Consider the following 18655-nt stretch of genomic DNA (forward strand, 5'->3'; position numbering starts at 1 on the left):
TTAGGGTGTTTTGAAAGTGCATCTCCAATTGTGGACTATGAGGTGCTCCCAGAAATTAAAGAATAGTTTCCATCATCATGACACTGTTCGTGTCTCCTTAAGTATAAGCCTGACCACAGCCATGTTTCCGAAACCTCACCTCTTTTATTGTTCTCTGCTGTGAGTGATACAGTGTGTTGGAGATATATATATATAAACAAAACTTAAATGTGTCTATTAAGTTAAAACCTCAGTTGAACAAATTTCATCTACAAAGAAATTAAGCTTGAGTGTGTATTTCTTAAGACTGGTTTGATATATTCTCCCCCTCTTTGGGGGACAGGAAGGAGAAGTAAAATTTCATACAGAAAGAGTGCAGGAAAAAAAAAAAAGCACAGTGGGATAAATCTGACAAACTCCAATTAAATTTAAATGCAGATTCGCTTTGGTGCCAGCAGGGGACAAGCTGTTCCTTCTTCTAAGAGCAGCTTCCAAAGTAGTGCACGTTGTTTGAGGACTACAACTCATACAGTAATAATTGTCTCTAGAAACAGCCAATCAAAAGCACCTCTCTTTCTCACTGTGTTCAACAATGGCTTAGCAACAGAAACGCGTCAAATAAAGATTTATACTTTTTCTGGGATTTCTTATTTGCTAACTGGCTTTCCCTTCTATCATGCGCTCTAAGATTAAAATGGAAACTGAAAATTCATATTTAGGTCCTTGAAATCAATCTATAGTTGACACCAGTTTTTTAACCTGATCACTGAAAAGGACAATTCAAATGAATGAACTTATGTATGGCTAGGATGCTTTTAGCGATAAGGGGGTCTGTCACTCAGCCCTTGGCAACCTACTTGTACTCACCATTTTACTGTGGTTCTAAGATTAGGCTGGCTGACCGTGCTGTCATCTAGAAATATTGTTGAGCATGAGCTATACTTTTTAGTAAGCTGCCCTGGAGATACCTGAAGGGGAAGGGAAATAGAAGAAAATGTCACAGTAAGTTAAACCTATCAAGTGTGTGTTTTTCCTCGGTTAAAATGTCAAACGATAAAGCATTAAGATTTTTCTTACACTCCATGAACTGCCTGAGTGTGATATCATGTGCAGCTCTATGGGAAACCTCTATACTCTGACTTCCACAGACGAGCTTTGAGAAATGGGTTCTAAAATGCTGCCTTGATATAGTACCTATAATCAAACCTGGCAAGCACCTATTATAAATTACCTTTATAATAATGTAAAAAGTTTAGAATAAGATTTCAGGGTTTTTTCCTTAAGCAATGAAATGCAGCTGAGATTTCCTATTTCTATTCATTTACTACAATAAAACGTAATGCTTTATGTAATACCGATGTAGGAGCATTTCACTGCAGTAAATGAACACCAATAATAAATGTATTAGTTCAGGAGACAGTGTGACGAAACAAACGTTTTCCAATCAGAGGCTGGGCATGCCAGGGCTGCTCTATCACTAAAAAGCTGGGGGCCATAAGTCTCTCTGGGCCTCAATTTCCTTATCTGGAGGACAAAAAGGTACTGCTTAAAGATTCTCTCGCATCCAAAAAAAACGGATAAAACAACTCTGAGAATTTAACTTCTCACTTCATGTTTAAGTAAGACTGCCATGACATTACTCAAGTGAGAACCTCAGAGAATACTTGCCATTCATTTCAAAATTGTACTAATTCTGTTCTACGTGTTATTTGACACTCCTGCCTCACCCATGCTGCTCTCTGCCTGCAATGCCTTTTTCTTCCTCCTGTCCCAGCAAGCTTGACCCCATCTGCCTCTAGGATCCCTTTGCCAGCAGGCACACCACAAAACTTCTCACTTTCTGCACACTCACACATCTAATTTACCAACTGTTCCATGGTCTCAGCTGCTTGCATAGTACCACCCTCTTAAGTAAACAAGCTTCTCCAGGTTAGGAAGATTCTTCTCCTACCTCCAGCTACTGAGCACAGAATCTGGGACAAATTAGGATTCGACAAGTGTTTGAGAAATTATTTAAGATCAGTTACAACTGGAGGTAAATCTTACTAAAGGTACAAATTCGTGAGAATTTATCTACAGTGGTGTTGGATAGGTGACAAAGAACTTTTTGAGACCCTCTAGAGAATGAACTATCTTTAAAACACTTTAGAAGTATCCATTTATTTGTGAAGAGCCCATGAACACGGCAATAGTCAAATACTAAAATGGCCTAAACTATGTTAGGACAACTCTGTTCCTTAAAGTAAGGCCAATAACCAAATCCCAATCACTGAAAGCCACTGGAAGGAAGAGTAGCATTCTTTAATACCACAGAATACGAACAATTTTAAAGCTGGGTTTTGGTTTTGGTTTTTGTTTGTTTACTAATTCAGATGAGCCTTCCTTCCTCCTATTCATATAAAATAGTTTTCACCATGCTGTCACACTCTCCCATCAATGTCCTCCACAAATACATGAAAGGTGAGGCACGGAGAAAATCTAGTTGATGCTTTTTAAAATACAGAGCATTTAAATAAAAATTGCCAGTATCCAATAATCAGAAATATCCAAATGGCATATATAAAACACCATTTTGCTTGTTTCAGATGCTTTATGCAAAGCCACTTATTCCTTATTAACAAAAAGTTCTAGATGTAACATGTTTGAAACAGTATCACTATTTGGAAGACTAATTTCTCCTTCAAGCTAGAAATGTTTTAAACTAAAACTCTGATATGGTCCTTAAGCTATTTGGTTAATGTGTAATTTTAGAATCTCAAAAAACAGATACAGCATGAAAAATGAAAATTCACTCATTCAAATACTTTGATTCTAAACGAAGCAGGTTATCTTTTAAGGTCACTACTATTAGGGTATAATATGACATACACTACACGTAATAAAAGTCAATTCTGACCAAAAATCTATATATATGAGGGGAATAAAAATAGTAAGGAAATGTACCAAAATATAGACTAGTTGGTAGAGCTTTGGGTGCTATTTATCCTGTTTTCCTCTATTAAAAACTTTTTTTTCTATTATGAATGTATATTGATTTGTCTTTGGAAATATTACTGCTAAAACATTTAAAATTTTTAATTAGATGTGCTCTATAATCCTATGGGGGCTCATTTAAGTTGTATCAGCAACTTACAGTCTACTGGCTCGATCCTACAAAAGAAACACTTCCACAGGCCTACTCCTGAAACTATTCAAACTTTCCAGCATCTAGTGTTCACTAAAGGATGGCAGAATTGAAGCCTCTGAGCAAAGCCTAGATATGTTAGCTGCCAGCAGATTACTTTCCTCTCATCTTGCTTGAAAATTTAAGATAACTGTCCTTTATGATTAAAGCTTTACCATTGCTGGCTCACAACCTCAATAAACTGCACTGACACACATAAGGGTATAAAATGCAAATACAAAAAAAAAAAAAAACAAGTAGCAAAAAACACTACTGACAGTTTAATGTTCATAGGTATTATTTCAATTGGTCACTGAAGAAGAGTATTTATCTTCATTCAGCACTAAGGACAAAATACATGGACTTTTACAATCTTTATAAGGGGAAAGGTTGCTTAGTAGACTGCAGGTTTAATGGTGAAGACTAGAAAATAATCATACCTAGGAGGCTAGTAAGTAACAACCCTCAAAGCTTATCATTAAAGGTCAAGTACCTGTTGAAATCCTGCCCCCACCCAATGACTCTTCCTATTGTGCCTACTGCCTCTGATTTTAACCCATTAAAAGAATAAAGCTGGAGAGAGCGAGAGTACGAAGTGCGGCAACCCGAGTCATGGCAGGACAGGCATTTAGAAAGTTTCTTCCCCTCTTTGACCGAGTATTAGTTGAAAGAAGTGCACCCGAAGTTGTAACCAAAGGAGGCATTATGCTTCCAGAAAAATCGCAAGGAAAAGTATTGCAAGCAATGGTAGTAGCTGTTGGATCAGGCTCTAAAGGAAAGGGTGGAGAGATTCAACCAGTTAGTGTGAAAGTTGGAGATAAAGTTCTTCTCCCAGAATATGGAGGCACCAAAGTAGTTCTAGATGACAAGGATTATTTCTTATTTAGAGATGGTGACATTCTTGGAAAATATGTCGACTAAAATAAGTCACTATTGAAATGGCATCACGTGAAGCTGCCCGTTCCCCCAATGGCATCACGTGAAGCTGCCACTGAAGTTCTGAAATCTTTCATCCTGTAAATAATTTCCGTGTTTCTTTTATAATAAAGTAATGATATCCAAACTAATGATATTCATTGTCTCTGAAATTTCGTTTTCTCTGTATTGATTTAAACATTCCCAAATAAAAGTATATAAATGAAAAAAAAAAAAAAAAGAGAGAGAATAAATCTGAAGTTCACTTTTTTCTTCCCCCTTTTCACAAGTTTTGGATACGTTTATTAAGAATCAATGACTTTCACTGAAAAGTCTGTAATACTCCATCTATGTTGCACATTAATGGACAATATGGTAGGGTGAGTGGTTTGAATAGAATTCATACTCAAGGCCTTAGTAGAAAAGTATAATATTCTAATTATAGGTATAATCAAAAATATTGTCTGAATTAATATCGTTAATTATATTGCATTAAACTTCAAACTCAGAACCTATATTCAAAGAATAAATCTAAGTTTGAGTAGACTGACCACAAATCTATTTCCTCTCCCCCTTCTTTCAGATATCATCTCATTAGAATTAAAGGCATTTTTTAAAAAAGCTATACATAAGACAGGATAAACAGCAGATGATTTTTAATGTTTGAAAGGTGAAAAGACTAGATAAAGGAGTGGTAACTGACATGGCAGAACAGAGGAAGCACAACCTTGGTACCTACAGAGGCTGACTAGGACAGGAACAAGAAAACCAGTTTGTCTTACAGAACCCAAGGCAGGCTCAGAGTTCAGAGGCGTGGTCCCCAAATCCTTGCAGTGAGGCCCATCAGTTAACGAGTTGTCCAAGTGATGCTTCCAATTAGATCTTAACAGACAGCCAAGGACCATCACACGTTTGAGGGAAGCCCCCAACAAGTAAGAGATCAAAACAGGAAGAAGGAATGGGACTTCCCTGGTGGCGCAGTGGTTAAGAATCCGCCTGCCAATGCAGGGGACACGGGTTCGAGCCCTGGCCCAGAAAGATCCCACATACCACAGAGCAACTGAGCCCATGCGCCACAACTACTGAGCCTGCGCTCTAGAGCCCATGAGCCGCAACTACTGAAGCCCGCACGCCCTAGAGCCTGTGCTCCGCAACAAGAGAAGCCACTGCAATGAGAAGCCCACGCACCCAACAAAGAGTAGGCCCAGCTCACCGCAACCAGAGAAAGCCCACGTGCAGAAACCAAGACCCAATGCAGCCAAAAAATAAATAAATAAAATAAAATATAAGGACGCTTTAAAAAAAAACAAAACAAAACAGGAAGAAGGAATTGATGGGAGTGATAAAAACTCAGGAGCAAATGAAAACTTGAAATTGCATCAGTGAAAAAAAGAATGACAGGATATAAGAGAACTCTATAAATTGAAAATAAGGTAGACAAAACAATATATTCAATAGAAGGATTAGAGCACAGTCAAGGAAATCTCCAGGAAGCAGGACAAAAAGACAAAATGCAAAGCAGGAGGGGAAAAAAGTTAGCGATCTGGTAAGTCTAAGACTTCCAACATCTGAATAATAGGAACCTGGAAGAAAAAAACAGAATATCAAAGAAACACACCAAAAAGGTCTATACCAAACCAAATTATGAAATTTCAAAATCCCAGGGAGAGGGAAGGTACTAAAAGGTTCCCGAGAAGGAAGGGATGGGGGAAAATGACTAAAATCGGTCATGTACAATGTACCATACAATGTCAACAGGTTTAAGAGCAACAGTGTAAATGAGAAGATGAGAGGGAAATGTCTTTAGAACGGCAAAAATTAGTTTCAACTGAGAATTCTATACTTTATCAAATAGAAGGAGTTTCAGAGAGGCTAGATCTCTCTAAACTTTCTGCCCATGTGCCCTTTTCCCAGGAAAATGTGCTCCAGTAAAACAAGGAAGTATAACAAGACAAGAGGGAAACAGAATCTAGGACATAGGGGATCCAACATAAGAGAGCAGAGTTATGTGAGATCCCAGATGACTTCACACAGATATCCCAGGAAAAGAGGCATAGAGCAGGCCTAGGGGAACACTAGTCTATATGGGAGTAGGAAGACAAAAGATTGGGGCAAAGTGTCTCCAAGAAAAAAATGGAACAGATGTGGCTTAGTAGACGGAAAATAGTTTTCATAGGCATGTGACAAATGTTAAAACATTTGGGGAAAAAAATAGCTGTTAGAAAACAGGCAAGTGAATATAGTCAGGAAATTAATTCCACAGAAAAAATGAAGAATGTGAAAGCAGGGAGACCGGGCAGGGAGCTACTTACTGCATTTGGCTGTGTGAGATCACGTTGGCTAGGAAAAGGGGGATTGGGTTATCCTAGAGAAGTGCAGAAGTGCTCCAATTTCATTAATATTTAAGAAAAAGAATGAAGGGTGTACAAGGAGGAGGCACAGTCAGAGAACTATATGGCTCAGCAATGCACAATATTTGCAGAGTCGTAGTAATGTAAACATTGATTCTGATTTAATAAAAACTGATACATGTTGAGGGAACACAGGGAGGGAAATAACGTCATGGTGGAGCGAAGAAGCTCAGCTTTCACCTGCTATGACAAGAAGTCAATGGACAGTGCTAAAAATTAACTTACCTGTTATACTTTTATTACTTTGGTTAAAAAATAAGATCAAAAAAATAAGGCAAAAGAATTTAAGGCAGATCTTTATACTACAACCGTATTAGTGAAATTTAACGTAAATGTCAGAACCCTTAAAAAATGGGCACTACTAAGTCAAAGACTTTCCTGAATCCATTTGATAATTAGGAAAATAGAGATTTAGAAAATCTACAAAAAAGAGGTCCATGCTAACAGTATTGGATCCATCATATTTTTAGGAATCATGGCAGACATATTTTTAATTCAAACTATTAATTTCTTAACTTTTCAACTGTTTACTTACATGGTTGAAATGGTTGCTCCTCCTCTTTTCCCGCACTAAGAATAAAAAAAATTAACTGATGAATTCTGATACAAATGCCATAGAAAAATAAAAGTAGTCACTAATTATCTGATGGATTACCAATAACACAATGAGATAGAATTCCATTCTATTTTTTAAAATAATTTCCAACAAAATATATAATTTAAATCACCCAGCAAGATGAGTCCTATAAATAAAATCTAAAAACTTAGTTTCACTTTTTTGACCTAATAGATATTCTGTATTAGGCACAAATGAAAGACTCCCCATTTACAAAAGAAAAGGACAAAGCAAATCAGGCCAGGTGAGAAACTTAGCTAATAAAAAAATGTACCTGCTGCATAGCTGAACTACTAGCCAGGAGTATTTTCTCAGTCTTCATTTACACACAGCTTACTTTAATTACCACAATCTACAGATGACGACTCTAAGAACCAGTTTCTGGCCAGGCACTCGTCTCCGAACGCACCAGGATCTCTGGAAGCATCCTGAACCACTTAATGGTAACCTACTCAAATACCTTACTGAAAAAATACACAACTGGAAAGTAACCTATGTTAAACGTAAATTTTAAAATGAGTGTGCTGACCTAAATGAACATATCTACAGCACACAAAACGGTTTTGCTCCAACAAAGGCCAGAAGAATAAAAGCCTGAAGAGGGTCTTAGGCCACACTCTTGCTCACATTGCCTCCTTTAACTCCAGACAGGCATCACAGGCACGGATTCCTTAAGGCTGAAGAGAGAGACAGGCATGGGACAGCTTTTCTTTTACTGTCTCCAGAGCCCCTCTACATGTGAGCAGCTCATGGCTCTGGAAGAAACTGAGAAATAGAGCAATCCTAACCAGAAAGGAGTGGCTCAAGTACACACACTAGAAAAATGCAAGTTAGAAACCCCAGGAGCTTCCAGGTTGGTGAGCATGTAGTACCCTTGCAGAGGGCATCAAAGCTCTGTGCCCTGTCCCCATGCCTGGCCCTATGCATCTCTTCCATCTGGCTGTTCCTGAGTTATATCCTTTTATAAAAACCAGTGATCTAACGGAAAAAAACAAAAAGCAAAACAACAACAACAAAAAACCAAACCTCCGTTTTTTATTGTGCTGCATCACTTTAAATATTATGGAATGTTCACTTCTTGTATTCCTGCTCTCGTAATCAACTGAAAAACTTGGTCACGTATGGCTTTTTAGCAAATAAACTAGGATTTAACATAACATTCAGGAAGACAAGCAGGCAAGCAGGAGTGCAAAAAATTCTACGGTTCTGATTCTCATCTTAAAACAAGGAGGACACAGGAAATGTATATGAGTTTCACATGCTGAGGATAATCTTCTGGAAAACCCCATATGGCATGTTGCTCTTATTACCCTGGCACAGCACTACATTAGGATGAGAAAGTTTTGAATAGCTTAAAAGTTCTGAGTAGCATAAATCTGGATGTGAGATAGGCTCGTCTGGTTGAACACTGTGTAAAACAGGGCCAAAATCACAAGGCTCAATTCCCACATATAACAACTGATTTTTCTGATTTGACCAAATGAAAACCTAACTGTGACCTAAACCCTATCATTTGTCTTTAACATATGTGCTCTTCGGAGCAAGGGGAAAAGGACAAAGTAGCATGGAGAAATAGACCACATCTAAATCATGTGGCCAGTTGACTATGTTGATAAAGAGGTGGCAAAATGTATAAACAGATAGTCTAAGTGTTCTCCTCCCTAAAACACTGACAACTAAAGGAAACTGTATCATCAACATATTAAAATAAGACAAGTGAATACATAAAAAAGTGAAACATTTAAACCACTGTAAGAGTTTTTCTAAATACCTCCTATAATACACAAAACAAAAACAGTTTTCACTCTTTTTCTCAGGGAAAAAAAAGCATTGCCTTACCATCTGTTTGAGATTTGCTCGGAAAAATGGTGCTTGCCCTTGGGTGGTCAGAAGGGTTTGGTTCCAAAGCTAAGTCTGTATAGGAAGAAGAGAAAAAGGTGTGGTGATTTAGTTGAGTAGAAAAATACATGATTTTAAAGATAGCTACACATTGATTGAAACCACTTATTAATAGTCTTGAGAAGAGCTTTTAGTAATGACAAAAAGGCAATTTTAGTAAAGGCACAATATAAAAATTCTATTGGGAAACAGCAAAATTGTAGAAACTCTCCATACATGTGGAGAAAAACCATGGCTATGTCTTAGACTTCTTTAACTTGCACCTAAATAATCTATGCCATTTTTAGATGAATCATATATGTGACTCCCCTCCTATTTATCAATTAAAAATTCAGTCACCCTCTTTTAAAGCTGATATTACTAGCACATTCCAGGAACAGTCTCAAGAAGCAAGTTATGCTGTGGCCAACTACTGTCAGATACCAGCTCAATATATCAAATATGCCAAAACGAAGTGAGTTGCTTTTGGCAAATGTTCTTCAGACAATCAAATGGCTAATTCTAACTCCATTCAACAAATGAACTCATTTCATTGGCTGTGGTTTATCTGGGGGCTATTCATCATGGCAGATTTAAGAGGACTACATAAAAGTTCAATGTTCTAATCTAGAGGAACACTTCCATGAGAGTGATTTTTAACTTTGCCCTCTATTTCCAAAGCTAAACTCACTTCTTCATTCCACGCTGCATGATTAATTTGGGGCTTCAATAAGAGTACTTTCTGGAGCAGATCATAGGGCTACTAGAAAAAAATTTTGGCCATACCTACACGAAAAGGTGGGTCTGCCTGTAGCCCACCTTGCACCAAGGTGGGATAGCGTCTTCTATTTAGGCAGAAATACAAAACAAGCACAAGCTACCACACAGGATAGTAAGGTTGTTGTTTCAAACAAACAAACATAAAAGCCCTATGACACTTCCTCAGCAAAGTCCATCTCAAACCATTTAACCAATCTTTTAAGAAACTGGACCAAGATTCAGATAAAGAGTAATGGTTAAGGCAATTATTTCCCAAACCACATAATAACTGATCTGTTTTTGAAAGATGGCTTTGATGGTCAAAGTGAAATACAAATATATCCCTGCCTCTTAGAGAATCCAAAGAATACACACATTGATATATTAAAAACTAATTAGTCTAGTAGTGAATTCTGTCTAACCCAGCATTTCACAAATGTATCTACCTAGAATCCCCTTTTCCCACCCAGAAAGAATGTGGCACGAACAGTAATTTTGGACTTCCCGTTTTAACAGGAATCTGAGCCATCCATTTTAATGTCATTGCCAGCACTAGTAATTTACAGAGCTAAACCAACTGCTTTGTTCTTCATGAAAATTCCTTCACTGAATTTGAAGTTTATCAAGCTGCTTTTGGAGAAAATATTCTATTCAACATTTTTATGTAAAAGACCCATACAATTATTTTAAAGATTTTTTCTCCTACATATTTGAAAAATTAAGACAATGGGAAAATAAATTATTTCAGCTGTACACAAAATGGCAGGCAGAGACTTTCACAGCTGCCTCTAACCTATAGCTTCCGAAAGAATTCATGACTACTTACCTATACCAAAAAGAAAGTAAATAGACTACATTTGAATCTAAAAAATAAGCAGAAATGTTTGCAAAGTAGCTGTCTTATTTATCAGTGTCTATGGCATGGTAAAACTTAACAATTTTCAATGGAAGTCCAGGAAAATTAAGTGCCAGAATCAAAGAGAAGCAAGCTTTAACACACACACACACACACACACACACACACACACACACACAGCCGCCAAACCAAGATGTGCTACTACAGATCTAAATACAAAAGTCAAGAAGGCTGGGATAAAAGAAATGACAACATGCAAAAAAAAAAAAGTAAACTTAGCCCAAGTGACCAGAAAAAAGCTGGCACTCTCCCTACTCTATCCTAGGGGGTTCAAAGGTAGGCACAGGATCCAGGAACGGCCAATCAATCACAGCTGTCCTGGGGCTTGCCAAGAAAAGAGAAAGGCAGAACTGTACTCTAGGATCCTTAGCTAGTCTTGAGCTGCTGGACACTCCCCTTGCTATCATGAGGGGAAAGGCTTTTCAGGAGACATCAACAGAGGAGAGCAGAACTGAGGAGATCATTTAACTCCTGGGTCAAGTAGTGCTTAACTCTGTGATGTTCTTTTAACTTGCAACTGAAGGAGACCTGGTTAATCAGCAGTACTGATGATCACACTAAAGGTGGGGAAAGGTAAAAGTCACTTGCTCATTCCTTTATCAAATATCATGAACAAAAATCTGCATGAGACAAAACGATGCTCTGTTTAAAAGTTACACACAACCATTCACAATCATTAACACACAATGATTCACAACTGTTACTTTTAGTTGCTTTTCTTATACGTTAAAAAAAGCTCTAATTAGTGTACAATTTATGTCTTCTTGTTACTAACAAGCGCTCTCCACCCCACTGTTGCATATTTATTGTTTAATGAATACACACTGGCCCATCAAGTGTTATTCCTATACTGGACTTAGCCAATCCCCTATTGCTGGGGATTGGTGCTTACAAAGTTCTATTCTTAAAATATTATGAGGAAAATCTTTATGTACATAGTTTTTTAAAATAATGGTTTTATCTCCTTAGCAAAGATCTTCGGAAGTGGAATGACTAAGCCAAAAGGTTAGATCACTTTCACGGCTCCATGTACAATGCTAAATTGCTTCCTAAAGAAGGTGGGGGGCACATTAGGGTATAATGCTACCAATCATGACATTTTGATTTCCTACCCTTGCTTTGGATACTTGAAAAAAAAAAAAAAATTCCTACTGATATGAATGAGGAACCTCACTGTAGATCTAATTTGTATTTCTTCTGATTACACAGTTTGACCATTTTCCCACAGTTATCAGTGTTATTTCCACTTTGGTGAGTTGGCCTATCATTTGAATGTACTGTAAACACCAGGGCCCTACTGCTGTCAGTTTGCATGAGGTTTTCAGAAAATATTAATCTTTTGTTTATAGCCTATATAACTAACAATTTTCTATATAACTTGCACTTTTTGCTAATGAAAAATACCACATCACTATCTTATAGAATGGACATGTGAGCCATTAGACAGTAAACTCATACATACACACAATATTTCTGCACTTCCCATGAACTATCTTCCCAAGAGCCTAAGGAGACTATGATAAAACCTACCACACTCTTCACTATCACAAAGGTAAGACTGCCAACTATTAAGCAAAGCTTTACCACCCACCATCCCTCTCATCCCTCTCCCCACCACATGCACACACAGTAATTTAGAGACTTCAGGGAATTACTGTGCATTCAGGAAATTACATGGATTCTTCCGAAAGTTATTTCTTTAGAAACCTCTAAGAATGTTTTACCCAGGAGAAATATTCTTGAGCTCATGATTAGGGGTTATGATTAAAACTGTATTTTAAGACCCATCATTTTTGTATTATCAATTTAAATTGCAACTTATTTGACAGCATGATAGGTCGATGTAGAAAAAGTATGATTAAAAAAAAATTAAACTCGGTCTTCATGTAAACATTCCTCAGAGGAAACCTGTAAAACACCACCGACACTGAGTACTGTTTTTCCTCCAATCTAAGATTCTACCAGTTGTTAAGATCCATCTCAATTGCAGTTGTTAAAAGTGTGAAAACATAGGCAACTTAGAACAAATGAAATGCATTACTGAAGGCTAAAAGTGTTAAAACTATGCTATCAAACTGTCGATAAATGATTTGTCCTTGTTAAAATATTAGAGGGAGAGGGAAGTGACCAAGAAAGCATCTGACAGAAGCAGCATATTTCAGAAAGCGATTAATATCGACATATTGATTTCAATATATTCCAAATAAACAGGAGATGTCAGCAGTTTCTGGGCCAACTGCTGAGCACCAGTTTACTTAACGGTAACCACTGCATTTACTGAACTGCCCTAGCATCCCTATACTGTGCAGTGTATTAGTTTTATGGCTCATAATACAAACATTACAATCTTTACAATTACCATGTAAACTGATGATTTCATCTCTGAGTCCACACTTTCCACCGCAGTCAGGGAGTTCCTGCCAGCCAGCCCTGAGCTGGGCTGCCTCACCAGCGGGTACACAGCAGGCTCCTGCACCTGCCAGGCTACTGCTCACCCAAGCCTTGATCCTGCTTTCCTAGCTTCGGACAATCCTGGCTTCCAAACTTCCCAGCTCTGGTTTCCAACTGCTTCTGTACCTGCCTCTACCCTGGTTCTCACTTTTGCCTTATTTTAATCCTCAATCAGTGTTACAGTGATCATGACTGAGAGGTGACACATAGGTAAGTACACCTGGCTTTATATATTTCTAAAGAGCACTTTACTCAGTTTCTTGGACTTTTAAGAACCTTTCTGGGTTGCAAGTTACCTTCATTTCATTTCACATTACGCAGTGTTACTGTTTTAACTCTTAAGTTTTATTACTTTAATACACTAAAACAACAACAACAAAAAAGGCTGAGAAAAAAGGTAGTATTCCAAAGAAGCTCACATAATGTCAACAATAAATTCTGTTCCTATATGCCATGCATTTGGAATTTACAGTCCTACTCTCTATCAATACTCATTTTTAAAACCTTGGACAACTCAATTTATACCTAAGAGAAGAATTCCTACACTACCTAACTCAGAACATGGTGAGAATCAAATGAAATGCAAGAGCAATCTATATACTACAGCCTATTTTAGACCCTTATTAATATCGCTTTTTTGTTCAAGCCACTGTTGGCTCTCACCTGAGCTACCGCACCAGCCTCCTAACTGGTCTCCCTCTCTGCTTCCTTCCACCCTTACAGTCTATTCTCACACAGTAGCTGGTCTGATCTCCCTCCGCCCTCTCTACCCCCCTTCCCTTTTTCTAAGAATTAACATCATTCCCCTGCATATAATCCTTCAATGGTTTCCCATTACAATTAGACTAAAATTCATATTTTTTGGTCAAGGCCCACTAGGCATACAAGGTCTTAATCCCCCATATTCCTCCTGGCATTCATTCACTCAGCTGCAGCCACCCATCTTTCTGTCCTTGGCACGCATCAAGCATATTCCCTTCTTAGGAACTGCACAGAAGCCTCTTCTCCCACAGCCTCACACGGCTCTCTTAGGACTGCTCATGGGTCGCTTAAGGAGAGAAGCTGTCTTTAACCACCCCTTGTAAAACTGTCCTCCTCCCCAGCCCATCACCTTCATTTTCTTTCTTAGTGTTCTCACTACCTGATGTTATTCTTGTGTCGTCAGCCCCCAGGCACCTCTAGAAAGTAAGGACCTGAGTTAGGATACGGGTTTTGTCTTGTCTAACCACTGTTTGTCCTGCCTCTGGAATGGTGCCTAATAATCATGTTTCAGTGTACCCAAAACCAGTTAAGGTTTTCCCAATTTTCCCACATCATCTAAGATTTCTTCTAATGCTGTCTTTTGATGTGTCTGTCACCTAGGACCAGAGTTAATTTCAGATCTCTTAGAGTAGTAGTTTAGTTACTCAGAATCAAAGACACAAGACAGGTTACCAAGAACCACGAAAACCTAAAAGAGGAAATCTAATGTTCAGTGAAAAATCAATGGTAACTTTAATTTGGAAAAAGAACATTTAATGTTAAAATACCTTTACTACAAAATGACTCACCCTATGAATTTAATTAAGTCGTAAGACAAAGTGTACAATCAGAATGCTATAGGGAAGTATCAATACAATGCATCAGTTTTTATCTGTGTCCCCTGAATAAAGCATTATAATGGGATTATAAAAGATGCTCAACCATAAAGGCTGGGTAAATGAATTATGCTCCAAGGTTATTCGATGGCCCAGTAAACAGTTGGTAAAAGGCAGGCTGTAGAGCTATGCGCAGTTGCATGGAAATACATCACCCTGGAGCACTCTCTAGGTGTCAGCACAGTTCCAGGAGCTTCATGTTGTTACTTTTCTTTATAACACAAAGTTACAAAGTGGCACATAAAGAACAATCCCATCTTTGTAAAATAAACACAATGTTATGTTTATATGCATACAAAAGGTTCAGGAAGAATCAACACCAAAATATTAATAAAAATTCTGGATATTCTGAGTGTGAGTGAAGGACTTTTCTGTGTTTTCTCAATCTTTCACATCAAATGTTCATTAATACTGTCACCAAAAAAAGGAAAGACCTGTTGCTCAGAGGTTTTTCCACATCATATTGCCAATTCCTTCCCTACCCACTCTTCAGGGGGATGGGAGGTAGGGGTCACTTGAGAGAGCACCTTTCACCAGAAAATTAGCAAAGCTCCTAAGGTCAGAACATAAAGGCTGTATGAAAAGTTGATGAATAAAAATAAAATCAGATAATAGGACCGTAGCATCTTCTTTTCTATTATGACACTACCATCAGTTATATTAGATATACTGTTAAAGACAAAGTAGTAAAAAATTCTTTTGAGTCTATCTGAAATCTATACTACGTTCTTAGGAGTTACTTTTTTGAGATGGCTTGAAGAAATCATGTTCTTCTCCAATGTTTCTGAAGAACAAGACAGAGCATCATTTATGTACGATTTTCTCTAAGTAACCAAATAATTCTTCACTGTAGAAAAGCCAAAATGTTTTATATCTGAGTAGGTATTTCTCAGTTTCCAGGGAAACTGATACAAAATTGTCTGAAATAAAGACATGAAGAGCAAACTTCCAATGTGCCTGTACTTTATATTTGGTGTTCTGACCTTGTTTCTATGGAAACTTAATTAATAGGCAAATGCTGAAATTGAGGTTTCTCTTATCACTTTATCGAATGCCCCCCCAAAAAAGACAAATTGAAATGAAATTTTAACAATCATGTTAAACATAAAAAGGTAAATTCTGTACTCATGAACTCTATTTTTCCAGTTCCTGATTTAGCACTCCTTCCTTATCATACATAGTCGTATGCTAAATGCTTAGTACCTTACCTGCCCGCTTACCAGCTTCCCCTAATGTCCCTCTGTCCAGGGCATTCTCGGCTTCAATTGGATTTCACCAGAACAAACTCTTTAAATTATATCAACGTGTTTACCTGACTGATAAATTTAGGCTATTTCATGACTTCTACTTTTATTCATATCCATTGCAATGTATGTACAGACAGAGAATGGAGAGGTAAATGTTGCTTCTGAGTTGTGTACAATAAACTGGAATGGCAATAATCAAAACTGGAGTATGCTGAGATAGGCCTAACTTATGGATAAATTATAATAAAATATAAGGTGCACTCTAAACAGTTTCTTAAGCATCCCAAGAACTGAATTTGGCATATCTACCACCTCCCAAGTCTGTCTCTTTTGTTCAGTAGCTGTGTTACACAGTCATTTCAGATCTCTAAGTCTTGGCTTCTTCATCGGCAACAGAGGGAGAATATATACGGGCCTTATTTGTAGATGGAAGGGCCGAGTGAAATACACAAGAAAATGCATTGTAAATCTTAAAAGAATTCTATAAAGGTCCAATTTTCGTCTCTCATCCTACACTAGCCAACTACTAACTGTTTTTAAAAATCATTTAGAGGCTTACCTTATAGCAACAAGCAGAGAAGTTTTCACAAGTACTTACATGCTTTGTGTTTAAAGCTACAATTAATTCACATAATTTGTTCATTCTTTCACAATATCTAACGATTCTGAAAAGGGAGTACTTTCCACTTACAAAGCCACGTCCATCATAAGGGTGAATCCACAGGCTTCATTATTCTAACTTTTAAAGAAATTAAATAAACCCAACTAAAATTTAAATAGAAGAGCTGTAAGACATTTCGTCTATGAAATAATGAAATAATCTCTGGCATTTAAATGAAACAAATGGGCCAGTGGGGCTTTAACATCTTTATGATACAATGTTTTATACTTCAAAGAACAGTCTTTATTAAAGTGCCACTATGCTACCCAGAATTTTTTTTTTTTTTAACCTAGAGCCATCCCTTTCCAAAATTCTAGAGGCAAAAATCAAACATTTCCTCTCTTCTCTCTCTCCTCTCCTCCCCGACAACACCCACCCCCAGCCACTTAGTCTACAGAACTTTTACCTGAACATTCCTAAAGTTAAATAGTATTCTACTGGGGGGGGGGGCGGAGGAGGAGGGAGCCATGGAGACATTTTTCTGCAGGATGGATGTGGTATGTTAACTCCCAAACCTTTATATTACAAATTACAATCTGAATTTGTTTTTTCTCCTTTGAAACTTCTGTCCAGCAGTCTCAGGAACCACCTCACCCCTCCCTTAGAACAGGCAACGTGCAAAAGAAGTCGGTTAAGGCTGTGCAACTGAAGACATACTTGTGTCAAAGTGGGAATTTAAAAGTAATCAGAACTCCATGGGGTCTCCTTTGGTAAAGAAAAAAAACCCAACAACTATTCTCTGCAGCCATGGCAGTAACGTTTCACACCGTTCACAGTTATTTTAAGCCCCTCTCCCACCATTTTCTTTCCTATCGTGTTCAAATTATAGTTAGAAGGGATAAAGTAGCTTCTATCAGGGCGACTGAAAACATTAAAATCCAAAGAATTTTAGTTAAGAACACCACACTGACTCTGTCCATCTCTATTTTGAATTTAAATGACAAATCCTCTAATGTTTGTCTTAATTGTCTCGAGTATCAACTACCTTAAGGAATAGAAATCTGTCATCAGGCCCTTACCTAGTTCCTTCGCTTAGGTACCATCTGGATAGGGAGACGGGATGGATACGCCGAAGTTAGAGTATTTAAGTTTGCATTAAGAAAAGAGAGACTACACCAGAAAGTCTCTGCTAAGTCCCACGAGATGTTAAATAGAACCACGAACAGGAAGGGCCGCGGATTGGAGGGTCTCAGGCCGGGCTGGGAAATGGGAACGGGGGAAAGAATTGGGCATTCGGGTAGGGAAGAGGGAAGGAGACTGGCCGGACGCGACTGGTAAAGAATAAGGGGTGGGGACGCCAAGCAGAGCCAGCCTTCGTCCCCGGTGCCCAGCCCTGGGAGAGCCAACTCCGGGCAAGAAGGAGCCCTAGGCGGCGTCTCCCTCCCGGGGGACCCTGGGGGCGGCGGAGGCCAGAGGTAAGCCCGAGAGCAGACGGCGCCGACCCCGCGAGGGGCGAGGCGCGCCCGCCGCTTCTTACCTTCGGGCATCTCCCGGTCGCTGATGTGCTGCAGGTGGTGGCCTTCGCCACCTGCGAAATCCAACTCGGCGGGTTCCACGGTAGCCGCCGCCGGAGCTACTGCCACCGCATTCCCGGCCGCCGCCTTGTAGACCTCAGACTCGCAGTCCGGCTCCGCTGACCCCCTGCGCCGGCCCGACTTGGGGCTGGCATTGGGGGACAGGCAACAACACAGCGAGTTCCCCATGGGGCGCCTTCACTCCTCGCCGCCGCCGCCTCCGCTCGTCCCCCAACTCTGCCGAGCACAGAAGCCGCCCCCTCCCCCAACAATGGCGCGGCGGGCACTGGCAGCCCCGGGCTATGCCGGGGCTGTGCCGCACATGCAGACGCGACTTCGCCCGCCGCTCTCCTGTCCGCCCAGCCGCCGGGGCCCCGGGCAGGGGTACGGCCCCGGCCGCACCCCTGCCCAGCCGCTGGGCCCCGGGCAGGGGTCCGGCCCCGGCCGCACCCCCGCCGCTGCCTCCCCGGAACCAACTAGTCTGTGAGGGCGGTGACCAGACCCGCTT

General features: G+C 39.2%; 1 protein-coding gene across 2 annotated transcripts in view; it reads right to left on the minus strand.

Moving 5' to 3' along the window:
• LOC309662492 (cyclin-Y-like protein 1) overlaps positions 1 to 18336 on the minus strand; it is a gene marked incomplete at its 5' end in the record, with an annotated part of 34334 nt that extends 15998 nt beyond the window's left edge. The window contains 4 exons of one of the 2 annotated variants that reach the window (XM_082465248.1): positions 847 to 947; positions 7004 to 7038; positions 8924 to 8998; positions 18111 to 18336. In XM_082465248.1, coding sequence (XP_082321374.1) covers positions 847 to 947; positions 7004 to 7038; positions 8924 to 8998; positions 18111 to 18336 — 437 coding nt within the window. The remainder of the gene's footprint in view (positions 1 to 846; positions 948 to 7003; positions 7039 to 8923; positions 8999 to 18110) is intronic. The other variant, XM_082465249.1, reaches the window with a different exon arrangement.
• Positions 18337 to 18655: the final 319 nt, after the last annotated feature.

This window comes from Balaenoptera physalus (assembly GCF_965194825.1).
Source record: "Balaenoptera physalus genome assembly, chromosome: 6".
NCBI lineage: Eukaryota > Metazoa > Chordata > Mammalia > Artiodactyla > Balaenopteridae > Balaenoptera > Balaenoptera physalus.